General features: G+C 37.8%; 1 protein-coding gene across 1 annotated transcript in view; it reads right to left on the reverse strand.

The window, feature by feature from the left end:
* The window catches only part of LOC107872374 (BEACH domain-containing protein C2), a 35,682-nt gene extending 21,116 nt beyond the window's left edge, over positions 1 to 14,566 (reverse strand). Inside the window, exons 1-8 of the mRNA XM_047395694.1 lie at positions 12,379 to 14,566; positions 9,535 to 10,319; positions 7,463 to 8,167; positions 5,728 to 5,862; positions 4,452 to 4,556; positions 3,965 to 4,078; positions 2,832 to 2,908; positions 1,815 to 1,896 (exon numbers count right to left, since the gene is read on the reverse strand). Of these exons, the coding sequence (XP_047251650.1) occupies positions 1,815 to 1,896; positions 2,832 to 2,908; positions 3,965 to 4,078; positions 4,452 to 4,556; positions 5,728 to 5,862; positions 7,463 to 8,167; positions 9,535 to 10,319; positions 12,379 to 14,305 (3,930 nt within the window). The 5' untranslated portion in view covers positions 14,306 to 14,566. The remainder of the gene's footprint in view (positions 1 to 1,814; positions 1,897 to 2,831; positions 2,909 to 3,964; positions 4,079 to 4,451; positions 4,557 to 5,727; positions 5,863 to 7,462; positions 8,168 to 9,534; positions 10,320 to 12,378) is intronic.
* Positions 14,567 to 14,881: the final 315 nt, after the last annotated feature.

The following is a 14,881-nucleotide window of genomic DNA, read 5'->3' on the forward strand; positions in this document are numbered from 1 at the left end:
ATTTGTATCAGATACAACAGCAGAGGCGGACCTACCTTGGCAGTAGAGGGTGCACGTGCACCTGCTAGCCTCGAGAAAAACTCTGTACATATAGTTTGTATATCTGTATATATATCAGGGTGTTATGTTAAATATATGTTGTGCACCCCTGAAAACAATTGACTTGATTGGCAAGATGGTTGAGCATGCCAATTAAAGTCTTGTTTTACTGCGTGATGACTCGGGTTCGAAGCCCAACAACAACATTTTTTTTATTGCTCCTTTTTCCAAATACACTATCTGTTTGTTGTTTTCTGTTTGGAATTTTAAGTGCAAACACATACACACATATATATATCAATTGATTAAAAAAATTTCCTACTTAGTAATCATTTATTTTACACTTTTCTTTTTTCTTTTATGTATTGTGGACATTGTTAACGTATTTTTCATTTTATTTCAAAATACAAGCTCCCCTCCAACTTCAAAATGTAGATATTCTCCCCATCTTGTACTGTAAATGTTTATTTTTTTTATCTTTTGATCATTGACTTATTTTTTATTTAAAAAATTAGTAATTTAAAGTTTGAGATAGGCTTAAACCAAACGTTTTTCGTACAACCATCTAGCAAACAAATCTCTCGAATTTCATATTTTTCAAAAACTTTTTATTATTATTTAAAATATAAAAGTGCATTGAATTCAAGTATGATGGATAACACACTTTTTCATATTAAATCTAATTAATGATATTCAATAATATTAAAAGTTTGCTTATAAAATACTATAATTAATAAGTTTTCAAAGAACTGCATGTCGAACTTTGACACTATTAATTACTATGTTAAATATAAAGGTACACCCGTCAAGTTCAAATCCTGGGTTCGCCTCTGTACAACAGAGACTGTTTTTCACTGTCTTGTTCATTTGAAAGCGTACAGGATGATTTTAGGTAGGTCTTCTGAGGGATTTTATCTCTATGATCCACACTCGGCTTCTGAAAGAGATGAGTTGTGGAATGAAGGAATTCTCTGATGCAATTCAACACCTTGGCCTTGCTGATTTACCATACATAGGGTTCTACACACATTGTGTGAGTTAGGCTCAAGACCTAATTTAAAGAAAATGGATTTTGAGCCTAATTTGACCCCAAAAGGAGGAGGATGCCAAGCCTTATAAGGAGTTCAGGGATCTCATCCTCACCAACGTGGGATTCTTTCCATTCACCACCCACCTCACGCCCAACCCCTTTTTTCCGGACTGGAGTGTACACATTCATGGACGGGGAAGTATATTCACAACCTCTGCACGCTCCAGAGGGGCCCACATCGGAGCCAATGGCCCTGGCTAAGATGCCACATAAAGAAATGGATCTTGGGTCTAACTCAACCCCAAGATCTAGTTTGGGGGGTTGAGATAGGTCCAAGCACCATTTCTTTAGAAGGTATCTGAGACAGACCAATCCGATGTGGGCCCAGGACTCCGAACATTTACAGTGATGGAAGTACCCCCGGTCCATGAATGTGCACGCACCAGACCGGCCAGTGGAAACCGAGATAAATAATGTCCTGGGGGGTGGAAAGAATCCCATATTGTTGAGGGATGACATCCTTGGACTCCTTATAAAGCTTGAGCAATCCTCCTCCCTCTAACCTAGCTTTTGGGGTGTGAGTTAGGCCAAAGCCTAATTTGACAAAAGATCACAATGGCCGAGACTTTCTGATATCATACTAAAGATAAAAGTCATTAACAGAAAAGAAAGTAAAACAAAAAGAATTATGAAGTCACATCTTCAGCTTTCATCATAGAGACCAGAGCTTGAGGAACAAGGTTACCTGAACTTGCAACTCCCGAGCAGCAAAATCCAGCAAGCTTCCCAACAGCCTTCTTTTGAAAATGGGCAGTGACTCTTCACGTCTTGAGATGTAACGATAAGCAAAATTGAGAACTAATGAGAACCCCAAAATTGCCTTTCGATAGAAACATAAGATGTTGATTGACCACTCATCAGACAAAGCACATGAAAATTAAAATGGTGCTTCAAAGTAAAAATACCTCCAGACAGGTCATGTTACCAGATTTAATAACAACCTAAGATAAATAAAGTCTAATAATCACTATAATAGACATGACAAACACTCTGAAAGAAGTCCAAAAATTTGTCATCCTCTGGCAGTGGTATGAAGGTCCAGAAGACCTAATGCTTTTTAGCTCATGTGAATTGAAGGAGTCAATTGGTTAACAATTTTGTTATGGAATAAGCAGGGTAACGAGTCCAAAAGTACGTTTTCAATAGTGGTGTTCCCCACAACACTCACAAAACAAGTGAGTCTGAAAGTCGCTGGAAATATACAAGGAGACTGTCTTTTCCTCTCCTGTATGTTGCTGGTTTCTGCAAAGGAAGGAACTTTCACCTAAACTCTGATATCAAGTGAGAATAAAGGCACGTGAAGACAACTGACCTATGAGTCATTTTCATATCCACACTTTACAAAGTACATACTCATGTTTCTGTGGTGTGAAACAACAATACGAAGTATAACTATATATACCTTTACTATGTATTTTAACTATCTAACATAATCTTAAAGAAGTGCAAAACCAAGATACAAAATTTCCATTCTGCTTCATTTGAACTGATTGAAAATTGCATAACCAGGGGGGATTATGCATGAAAGTACAGGTGATAATATGCTCTAAACTATTTCAATAAGCAAATTTATACAGAAGAAATGGGGAATGGTCTCACTCTAGTACTCTTAACATGTAGCACTTTGAAAGAAAAGACCTTTTTCGAGAGCAAAATCACTGCAGAAAATCAAACACTGGGATCTATTCAACAATGATAGTACCTGATTCTCAGGTCTCCTGTGCTAGAACCACCCACCATGGAAAGCCATTCTGCACAATGAATTGTAGCTTCAATATCCTGTTCAAAAAAAAATATCAAATGATATGTTCGATGCAGATATAAAATAGGAAAATGGCCAGAGCAACAGATAAAACGAAGAGCAAAATTACAAACACATATGTTTTGAAACTGTTAACATTGCTTCAGAAATACATAGATAAAATATACAGAACTAGTTACAGAAGCTTCCTCAATCGTATCAGGTCAATAAGCAAAAGATATAGAACACCAAAGCAATCTAACACCCAAAAGTCTGAAACAGAAGGAAAATAAGGCCAAGAGATGACTTCGAACCAAATATCAGGAGAAACAATCATCAAGTGTTTAGTGATTTGAAAGTAGTCAACCGCATTATTGCAAATATCAAGGATCTTATACATTGTATGAGTGAAGAGATAGTGAGTATAAGCCAGTTGAAAACCCATAGGAGGGGTTTTGGTTTTGCAAGTCATAAAGGGGAAGAAGGCTGTGATAAGCAGGTGGTCGACATTTGACACGATCTATAGTTGGTTAAAGCCGATAGAGAGATAAATAGTGATAGTGGCAGCAGAATTTAGTTGTGAAGGACAGATAGTAGCAGAAATTTTAAATTGCTGCTGTCAAAGGAAGGGAAAGGATGAGCACTAAGATTTTCAGTCAAGAGCAGGAACTTGGTCGAACAAGTCAACCAAGGTCTCTAAAAGAACATTAGCAATGAAACTCTGATCTGATCAAACAAAATCTTCTCTTTCGCCATATATCTATCATACAAGCCCCATTTGATTCCTTCGTGCCCAAGCAACCAAGAATTAAAAATGTGTGAAGAATCCAGGACTGACATTATAATTCCAAAACTACCAACATATCCATTCAGCTCTCACTGACAAGATATTTACATGTTCAATCATATTTATTAGTTGCTAGCTTACCTCACTTATAGAATCATTCACCCTATTATTCTCCATCTCAGTGAATACACTCTGTTAGTTATCATACTGCTGGTGCTACTACTATGTTCTAAATGCTTTTAAATAATTCAGAGCAAACGGAGCAGATGATGTCACATGAGAAAAGAAAATGGTTACCAAAATTTACCTGCCATCCATCCTTCTGGCGCATTGAGTGCTCTAACACAATTATAAGGAAGTTGTGTATGAGGTCTTCTATGTCTCTCAAGCTTCCTGGGTTAGCAGTCTTACTTACTCCTGTCTGTCACGGAAGGATCATAAGAATCAAAATCAAAATCTCTATGTTTCTTTTAGCCTCTGCTGATATTGGAAAAAAGCTCACTCTAAGCACTACTTCACAGAGAATAAGAAGTATCAGAAGGGATATTTTGTAGCTCCACCTATGACCATCACTTGTAAGTTAACAAAGCCAAAAAAAGTGTATCAGTGACCACATGGGAAACTATTCCGGTATACAGAATTACAGATGCATAAGAAATGCAAAATAATAAGCAACATGCACAAAAAATATCGAAGAAGAGAAAAACGCAACATAATTTTTTGTATCATTCCTTACAGTAACATCCAAAAAGAAAAGTTCAGTATTCTTTGTGAAACACTGTAAGAAATGCTACCTCATAGTTAGATATCAGGATCTCCAGTATCCACTCAGGCCACTCATCCATTTGGGTTAGATTGATTCTATTTTCGGGGTGACTGCAAGCCATAATCAGAAGATCCTGAAACCAAACAGAAAATTGAAGTGAGAGAAAGGCATGAAGAAAATTTTCAACAAAGAAAATATATGAAAGCAATAAATTGAGACGAAGGTGTCACCAAAATAATCGCACCGACCAATCAACAGACCGAAACATGAATGAAAACAAGTTGCAGGTCTGCGATGTCTCGCAAACTAAGACCTTGGCCCTCCCACATAAACTTTAAAAGGAAAATTTTGAATTTTCCTTGGTTTCTTGCTCTTGAGAAGGTCTAATTTTCTGTTTCTCCCCCTTCAACCAGGGACCAAAATGACAAATGAAAATGAAACGCAGAAAATTAATCAGGTTGATTTTGCTATGTTCTAGAAAAAACTGAGGGCTATATAGAGTTGTAATGAAATTTCTACTCTTGTCTAGCCCTCATACTGGGCCAGACCCCTTTTATCTCCAATCCTCTTTTCTCCACATATTCCAGTGCAAATAAGGAACCCCGAACCAAACTATAGTCTTTAAGAGGGTTCAAACTAGTGACATACACCTATAACATTATCCCATGTTATGCTTCCTTTACCACTGCACCAAAGCCCTGTGCGCCCTGTGTGCGATACTTCATTTGATAATCAATGAACTCTCAAATTACTTATTCAAAAAAAAAAAAATGCAAGACATCAGTTGGATAACTACTTAAATCCAACAAACAAGGACCTATTAGTTGACTGTACTGATTAATGATTCCTCCATCAAAGAAAAACATATGCAATTAACTAGGTAACACTCTTAAGTAACCTTTCTCAAAAAAAAAACTAGGTAACACTCTTATTATGAACAACTGTGAAACTCATTATCACAGCCTAAAGCCTAATTGTCTCACCACTCTCAAAGATCCTTGTTCAGCTAAAATGAATCAGAAAAGATGGTTTTTTTCTTTTTGAGAAAGAAGTCAGAAGCAATGTAAATGTTATATTTGCATTATTCAACAGAAGTAGTTCCGATATTAAAGTTTGACGCTAAATTTTCTATAATGAACTCAAAACCAACAGATAACCAAACGCACAATTTAACCATTCAAGCCTAGAACAAACTTTAGAACACCCACCCAATGGTAATGAAGTGCCTAGAGCCTACAACCGCTTCAACACAAAGAAGATAAGGCACAATAAGCTGTTACGGAAAACAAGGCACGAATCAATACCTGTAATGCTCGGCTTTGCAACGATTTTGGTGCATATGGAAGTGACCGTAAAAGAATCAATAGAAGTTGGATATGCTCAAACCGATGCCCAGAATCATAGAAGTTCAATCCATCATCTGTTGACGAGGCATTTATCTACATCAGGAGCAAAAAAAGGTTCAGATTTATCTTTGATAGACTGCCTAGGGCAGAAACTCAATAGTAAATAGAGTATAGCCCCGAAACTCTTGCATGAGTAAATAAAGTGACTATCTAAATGGATAGTGGAGAGGAAGTTCAAAATCCAAAAGAGTGAGGCATTCAACAGAACTAATCATAAAAAATGATTAAATGAGTCCAAACAAGATTAGGGAACAACTATACCGATGATGGCATAAACTATGTCTAGATACCTGAAAACCGGCTTTTCCCGATAAAGAAGCTTCAACTATCAATGGTGCAAAGAAAGGTCTAAACTGATTTTTAAATCAATATCACATGATCAAATAAGGAATTATTACTCACAAGGTAAATAGTACTAATATTGATAAGCAGAATGTATTCATATGATTTCATTTTATCAAATCTTATTCTACTCAATAAAACATAAATTAAGAAAGTTATATTGGTGACATTAACGGTACAGTACATAAACCCTAGAAGAAACGTATTCAAAAGTAAAGCTAGCTGTATAATCTACTTATCAAAAAAGAAATTACTCTAGCATAAGAATCTCTAAAACCTAATGAAATTAAAGCAATGACGCCACCTTGCTCCAGAAGATGCTTATAGTAAATATAACTACTGCAAGTACCTTATCAGATCTGGGGAAAGTACACATAGCTTATTTGATAGTCTATACATGGTATAATTTCTCCATTAGATATTCATTAACATCATATTCTATAGAAGAAGGGAAGCGATCCTGACTGATATTATTGTTTCTACAACTAAAAGGGACTAATATTATAATGCATTTTTTTCCATCCAAATTCCAAATGATTGAAAAAGCTGTAGATGGAATGCTTCTTTATCTTTCTAAGCAAAACCAAGAAAAACATAACCCTTCATAGTGATTACAATGTAAAACAATTCCATCACTTCACATACTTTAGGAGAAAAATTAAAACCACCAGAAGCCAGAGATATATCTATTAGCACATGGTGAATCATACAAGATGTTGCATAACAGAAACTCATGATACAAAAAGTCTGTTGAAACTTAGTTGACTTCCCAGGGCAAACACATAGCAAAAGTTTTATTCCAAAAGTTTGACATAGAACATATTCTAAGCAGAAGAAGGAACTCATGATTGCCATTCTCTCGCATACATATCTAAACAGGATAGGCACGAAAAAGGGAAAAGATAAACAGCAGTAATGATAGAGAGGTATCTTTTTGCACCAATAAGAAGTATTTACCTATTTCAGATGTAAAGTGAGAAGCTAAAAATGTCATTATACGTTTGAAACTATGCATATCATCTTCAATCAAGGATTCTATGCAATGCGCTGAGTTTCTTTCATCTATTTGAGCATCAGATCCCATGCAAACATAGTACACTATCTTTTTGAAACACAAAAAAGAAAGGAAATTTTCCTAGAAACATACTAAGAGGGTTTTAACAAAAGGAAAAAAAAATGATGACGTAAGTGGTTGGTTTTCACAAAGAAAAATTATCCTAGGAAATAGAAGAAATAGCAGGAACTGGATGACTAAAGAAACAAAAGATCAAGAGGAAAAGCATATAAATACCGAGGCACCAAGTAAAGCTGTGTATACTCTGCTAGTCATGAGCCTATTTGGTGCTGCTTGGAAGGCCTTTTGTAATGCAAAAAGTAGAAGGGAAACCTTATCATCAAACATGGTACCCCCTCCTTCCAGCAACCCCAAAAGGTTATTTGTCATATCTGGGAGAGCATGTGTATCAAATTTCAGATAACCTGATGAAACTAAAGCACCCAAGAGGTTAATAATTCCAAGCACAATTTCATCACTTCTATCAACATTGTATGCATTATTCCGAGCATTTTCAGAACTTATTGAAAAGCTTATACCACCCAGGTTTTTTAGAAAGGCATTTTCTGGGATAGACTGCATCTTTTCAATAGTAGACCTAGTGGAAATTGTGGCGCCCGCACCATTGAAGGACTCAGATACAGATTCCATTGCATTCAAACTTGTCTCTCTTTCTATTGTAAATCCTGTTTCACCAACTTCACTACTTCCCATGGGGCCATGTGCCTCACTATCCAGTTCAGTTTCCTGGGCTGATGCAGCAGTGGCTTTATGATCTAAAGAGGATAAATCATCGCAATCTCCAATCTTAACTTCGCGCTGCAATAGGACAAGAAGTGTTTCTATACCACCACAAGACAAAAATGCGTCAGCAAAGGTTTGAGCCCGGGACATATTTGGCTGTACAACCAACCTGTACATGAGATGTAGCACCCTGGCAACCTGAAATAACAAAATTATTATATTAGATTAAAAAGAAAGTCTGGCACATCTGTTGGGAAGTATCAATTAAGAAAATCGAGTGTCGAGAAAGCTCTCTTTTAAGAATAAGATTTTATTCCCCTGTATACAGAAGGAAGGAAGTGCTACTTGAGTGAAGAAGGGAGTGAAGACCACAAAACACCTCTTGTGCACTGTACAGCCACATGTCGAAAGTGTTCCTAAACATCATTGTGGAAAATGAGTCATGCCTTTACTTAAAGAGTTATTTTGCAGCTGGAGTGGATGCAGTTAGAAAAGAATAAGACTAGAAGGGTATTTGGAGGACAATACCAGCCTTGTCTTATGTGCTTTAAGGAACGAGAAAACTTGCCATAGCGGAACTGCTTCCTGCGTATATGGCCGTTGCAGCTAAACTAACGGAGGAAGGAGGGGAAGGGTGGGACATCAAATGGGGTGCTTTGGAGGAAAGACTACAGCTGGACATATAGTAAAGTGCAAAAGATCTTAGACTGTATCCAAAAGGCACAAAATGTCTTAGTTTGATAGCTATTTGGTGAATTTACTGCATGTGCATGATGAAAAGAACATAACAGATTAACTCAATTTTACTTTCTCAGCCAAGTTTTCTGCAGATGGTAAGTATCAAATAACTGGCACACAATTTTATGGAAAAGCACTAAAAAGAGCAAAATTTTGCAAATTTCAAATTGAGAAGTGTACGCTATTAGAGTTGTTCCTCTCTTTTTTTTAAATTATGAAGGAAAAAAAATATTTTTAACTCAATAATGGAAAGATGTTTTAAGACGTGTATATAGTAATAGGAAATTTCCTATAATGTGTACCATTATGAATAAGATATTATTCTTCTTTTGTGGATACTGAAAGTAAGAAAACCATAAGAACTTATTTTCTTAGTCTTTTTGCACCTTTTAAGACAGGAGAATTATGAATAAATTCAAATAGAGCATCATCAAACAGTGTGAACGTCTGAAAGTAAAGTTACTGAGATGAGACACTGATAAGTAGAAAATAAGTTAATAATTACAAAACAGGAAGACCACATGCAACAAGAAAATAAGGTGTGGAAAAGTTAATAAGCTTTGAAAAATGAAGATACAGCAGAGTAAAAGTTTGAGAAAACTATTAAGAGGGTATTCTTGAATGACTAAGAAGGTATAATTCACTTTTATTTTTTATTTTTTTTGAAATCGGTAAGGTGACTAAGAAAAGATAATATAATAAACCATAAAAAATGCACACCGACAAGGAACGGTAGTCTAAGCTTTCTTATAAGGAGCAACAAGTGATTTAATTAACAAAGAAACTTCCCACCTCAGCATACTAATATATGAAAAATTGCACATTACCTGATTTGGCTGTGGACAATCCACCATGAAACCAAGCAAACAACGGACATCATCTGTAGCCAGTGAAGGAGGCGCAGCCACAACTAGGAGCTCAATAACAACTAAGAGTTCATCAACCAAAGCGTTTACTTCACCCACAGGACGTGATTCGTCATTCATAAATGTATCGACAGAGTCACTTTCATGAATAGTCCAATAACATCTCCTGCAGCCATCTAGAAGCATTTGAATGGCATTAGCATCACGCATCACAGATGACTCTGTGAAAACCATATCTGCAAGAGAAGAGAGAAGCTTCTTCTGAAGACCATAACTGCATAAGCTCCAAATCTTCAGATCCAGTAGAAGCATACTGAAAAGCTGCACCTTGAGCGTGTGGTTGTGCTTTTGTGATTGGCACAACGAAACAACTGCTGCTACAAGCGACTCATCCCCAACTCCATCACGTTTTGCAACATCAAGGGAAGACAAAGTTTGTAGAAGGTAGTTTAAGATTCTTGACAGGACTTCTGGACCTTTTCTACGACTCAACTCTTCATTGTTTCCAGGATGTTCAATGGCCCTAGAGATGATTCTGAATATAGGAGCGGCAATAGCAGTTGTGGCTAATGACAAAGAAAGGTCACCTTGCTGAGGTTCCAAGCTATTGTCTTGCACATTACTCACTGCCAAAGGAAGTAAGGACATGGGGCCTCCATATGCCAATGCCCAAAGAGCTTCCGTTGGGCGCATTCTTGTTGCAACATGGACTTGCCCAAGAATCTCTGCAGGTCTTCGAAGCACACCTGAACCATTCAGAATCATTAAGAATACTAGATGGACAACAGTTACATTCTTCAAGCTACATCTAAAAAGAGACAAAATAAACATGTCACGGTAAAAAAAGACAAACTTTAGTATCTTACATGTCTTTGTACCAAATGAAAGAAAGAAATAAAGAGGGACGGCCAGAGAGAAAGAGAGGTATCAGATTCAATTAGTGTACAGAAAAGATTTGTCTGTCACTCATTCAACCCAAATGATTTTACGTTTCAGAATATGAAACTTAATAGGTTGACACTCAGAATTGCAATGAGGGTGAGAAGGGGCGTGGCTATTTCCATGAACCGGTTCAGATTCATGTTGGGGTGCTCAACAACAGAAGTCATTCATATTGTAAGGATGTTAGTGGAGCAGTATATGGAGAGTGAGGACTTACTCATGGTGTTCCTAGACCTAGAAAAGGCTTACGACAAGTCCCAAGGAGGTTCTATGAAGACGCTTGGGGTTAGAGGTGTACTTGTGGCGAATACTAGGGGGATCAATGACATGTACGATGGAGCAACGACTCAGGTAAAGACAGTGGGAGGAGAGTCGGATCACTTCAAAGTTGTGATGGGATTACACCAGGGATCAGCTAAAGGGTTCAAGGGTTCAAATTATACAGGATCAAGACAAATACTTTAAGTGCAAGTTTAGTGACATGATGCATGAGACTGGCGTGGAAGTGAGGCCTGATACACAGCCATCCAAAAGAGAGGAAGTTTAAAGTACCTTCGGTCTATTATCCAAGGAAATGGGGATATTGACGATGATTTTGCACACTGTATTAGTGCAGGTTTAATGAAAAGGAGGCTCACATCCGGAGATAAAAAGGTGTCACCAAAACTTAAAGGCAAGTTATACAAGATGGTGGTTAGATCAACTATGTTGTATGGGGCAAAGTATTGGCCGGTAAAGAACTCTCACATTTAGAAGACGAAAATTGCGAAAATGAGGATACTTTGATAGATGCGTGGCATATTAGGAGGGATAGGATTAGAAAATTAGGATATCTGGAAAAAGGTAAGGCTTCTTATTCCACAACAACGAAAGCACTAAGTGCTTCAGTGGAGAACAAGATGTGGGAAGTGAAGTTGAGACGGTTTGGGCAAGTGAAGAGGAGTGGTGTGGATGCCCAAAGTGGAGGCGTAAGAGGCTGGCTATGGATGGTTTCAAGAGAGGGAGAGGTAAGCCGAAGAAGTATTAGGAAGAGGTGATTAGACAAGACATGGCGCAGCTTCAGCTAGTTGAGGACATGACCATAGATAGGAGGTTGTGGAGAACACAAATTAGGATAAAAGTTTAGTAGGCAGCACAGCGTGGTCTCGCTTATCCTTCCATATTAGTAGTTGTAGCATTAAACTTATAGTTTCTTGGTCGTTGGTTTTTTGTTACTAGTTGTTGTTTCATGTACTTTGATCATCGGCTTTTGGTTGTAGTTACTGTACCGAACAATTTTATTGTAGTTACTTCAGAATGATTGCTTGTACCTATGCTATTTATAGTATTTTGCTGCTTCTTCACTTCTATTATTTTGTTTTCCCATACGGTTTTGAACAGTTTTCCATGAGCCAGGCGTCTATCAAAAACAACCACCACCAAGGTACATACGCTCTACCTTCCCGGGAACCCACTTTGTGCGATTTCACTGGGCATGTTATTGTTGTTGTAGTAGAATACGAAATTTAAAAGCCCAATTATTGAACAGGAGGCTCTAGAATATAAACTTAAAGCTTTAATTACTGAATATGAGGAGGAATATATGAATGTGAACAGCACAATCAAGAAAAGAATTGTTAGCCAGAAATCTTCTCAATACAACACTGCGACCTCCACCCAAACCCATTGACCCCTATCTGAAATATACACATAATTAAATGCAGATAGACAGGGAAATACATAGGGTGGTCTAAGTAAGTTTATAGGATCAGTGCTAGCAACTCTAGAGCATCAAGATTTGTAGACTTTTGATGATAATCTAGAAGATAATGGACATCATAATTGATATTGATATGTGTTGTAAATGTAACAGAATTGTCAAACCTGCTGAACCAGAAGGAGAAGCATCTGGACAAAAACGACCACTGAGCAAGCCAGGATGATAGAGGAGATGAAGACATCCTGAGATTTCAGCATCAAGAACAGAACTTTCTTCAGTCAACTTTTGCACGTAGTCATTTGTTGCTAACCATGGCGAGCCAGATCCATGACCAAAAGAAGGAAGCACATCTCCTCCCCTAGAAGCTAAACGTGCCATTTTTTCTGGCCCAATTGGTTCTTTAAAAATGTATACAGGGCCCATCTCAGCAAACAAAGGGCACTGACGACGACGACGCTGTAAACCAGCCATAGTTGGGGGTGGATTAGTCCCAATACAGCAGAATGCAAGAGGCTTGGATATCCGGGGAAAGTCAAATGGTCGACTCTCGTATAATGATCCATCAATGTACAGCCTCAGTTCACTATCTGCTTTCCCGATGAGGCCTTGCTTACAAGAGTGCTCAAGACCAATAAAGTACCAACATTGTGGCTTGAACGCGTGAGTAAAATGCAGAGAAGACTTCCTTCCTTTCCCACTACCACTTTCAACCACCAAAAATTGGGCGTGAAAGTATGCTTCAATCCCTTGATTATCAGCTGACAAGAAGCTGAAGAGACGTGGCATGTGAGCTGTGCCTTCCCCAGCCAATGCAGTGGCTGCAGCAGCAGCTGACATCGCAGAGGATTTTCCTGAAGTGGCAGCGGCAGCGGCAGCAATTGCAGCTGCTGCAGTTGCTGTGTTTAGAGTATCAGCAAAGGACTCAATGTAGATCCACGTAGCAAATGCATATCCATTAGTAAAAGGCCAGTGACTCTCCCCTGGACCCAGCAAGCCAGAGCTTTCACCATCAAATTCGAAGGTGCATGCTGGACCGCTTGACTCTTTCCCGCTCATGGCCTTCTCCAAGGAAAGCAATAAACGAGCTGCCCACTTAGTGGAAAGTGTTTTTGTGACTACTTGAAACCAACCATGCAGATCCCTTACACTAAGAGAATGTGCAGCTAAGTGTTGAATGCAAAGGCATAAGGGAGTCCCATCCCATCTTGATAGCTCTGAAGTATCACAATCCTGACTAAATATCTTTTCAGCCGAACGCAGCAGGACACACAACAAACCAGCTGTAGAGCACATTGCTCGGTTTCTGGTGCAAGCACGCAAAATAGCAAGCAAACCTTTAACCATACGAGTCCTAGGCGACATGAGACCTGCAATGTCCCCAATGGCGGGAAGCCAAGGGATGAGTTCACCTGCCACAATGGCTGCTCTAGAGTTCAACATCACGCTTGGCGGATTATTATCCTCGTCATCCTCAAAACACTCAACCCCTCCCATGGTAGCAAGAAGTGAATCAACTACCAAAAATGCAATAGTATCAGCATCCTCTCCAGTTCCAAAACTCTCAACACCACTTACAACATTTTTCAGCTTATCCAACCCTTCAGGCTTTCCCATAATAGCAGAGTCAACTAAATGCAATAGCTCTGGTTCCACATTCGGCACAACCTGTTTCGTCTTGGGTTTAGGTGGTGATGCAAATGGGGAATATGCATCATCCTGATACGAATACAAAGCCGAATCCATCGACGACGATGAGTGCCTAGTCTCACCTATCTCCATAAATTGCCTATCAAGACTAGGTCCCAAATCATGATGCACCTCAATATCAACATAGTCATCCCCAGATGGGATTTTCCCTAATGAAAGTCCAAACTTCTCCTCATTATCAGATCCAGGAGGAGATTGATTTAACACCCCAAACATCTTTTCTTGATCTTTCAATGAAACAATATCAAACAACTCAGAATCTTCTACCATAGGAACTGAAGAAGAAGAAGAATCAACCCCTTTATTGCCTACATTACTATGTACATTATCTACTTTATCACCACCCAGTTCATTCTGGGTACTTTTGGGTTTCTCCTCTTCCATTTTCCTAACCCAAAATGCATAAAAATACAATCTTGGAAACTATATCATAACAACAACATGCGCATTATTATTTTCAAGAAAATGGGTAATCAAGATTCTTACCTTTTTCCTGAATCTTGATCCAATATCTGGGATTTGAAAATATTGAAAGATCAACAAAATGGAAAATCAGAGATGGGTATCCCGGTAGGGGGTAGGGGGGTGGGTGTATAGAAGCGAAATAGGAGGAAAGTTGACGATGCAATGGGTTTTCGATTAGCCCCATTTGAGTTCTTTTTTATTGGAATTTTGGGGACTAATTGTAAATTCTTTTTGTTTCTTTGAATTTTTGAATAGTCAAAATTTTGTTTAACTATTTAATTTATTTGTGAACATTACGTGTGATGATTATAGTTAAACTTCAATTCTAGATAAGTTTAAATTAATTATATAAAATTTTACTAATTAGACTTTTTAAATAAACTAAATTAATATATAATCATCATATTTAATGAAAATAAAAATAGATATAAATAATATATGTATTTAATTATAACAAGTATTACAAATATTTATATCACGGTAGGGTGTGAATTG

This window comes from Capsicum annuum, chromosome 1, assembly GCF_002878395.1.
Source record: "Capsicum annuum cultivar UCD-10X-F1 chromosome 1, UCD10Xv1.1, whole genome shotgun sequence".
Lineage (NCBI taxonomy): Eukaryota > Viridiplantae > Streptophyta > Magnoliopsida > Solanales > Solanaceae > Capsicum > Capsicum annuum.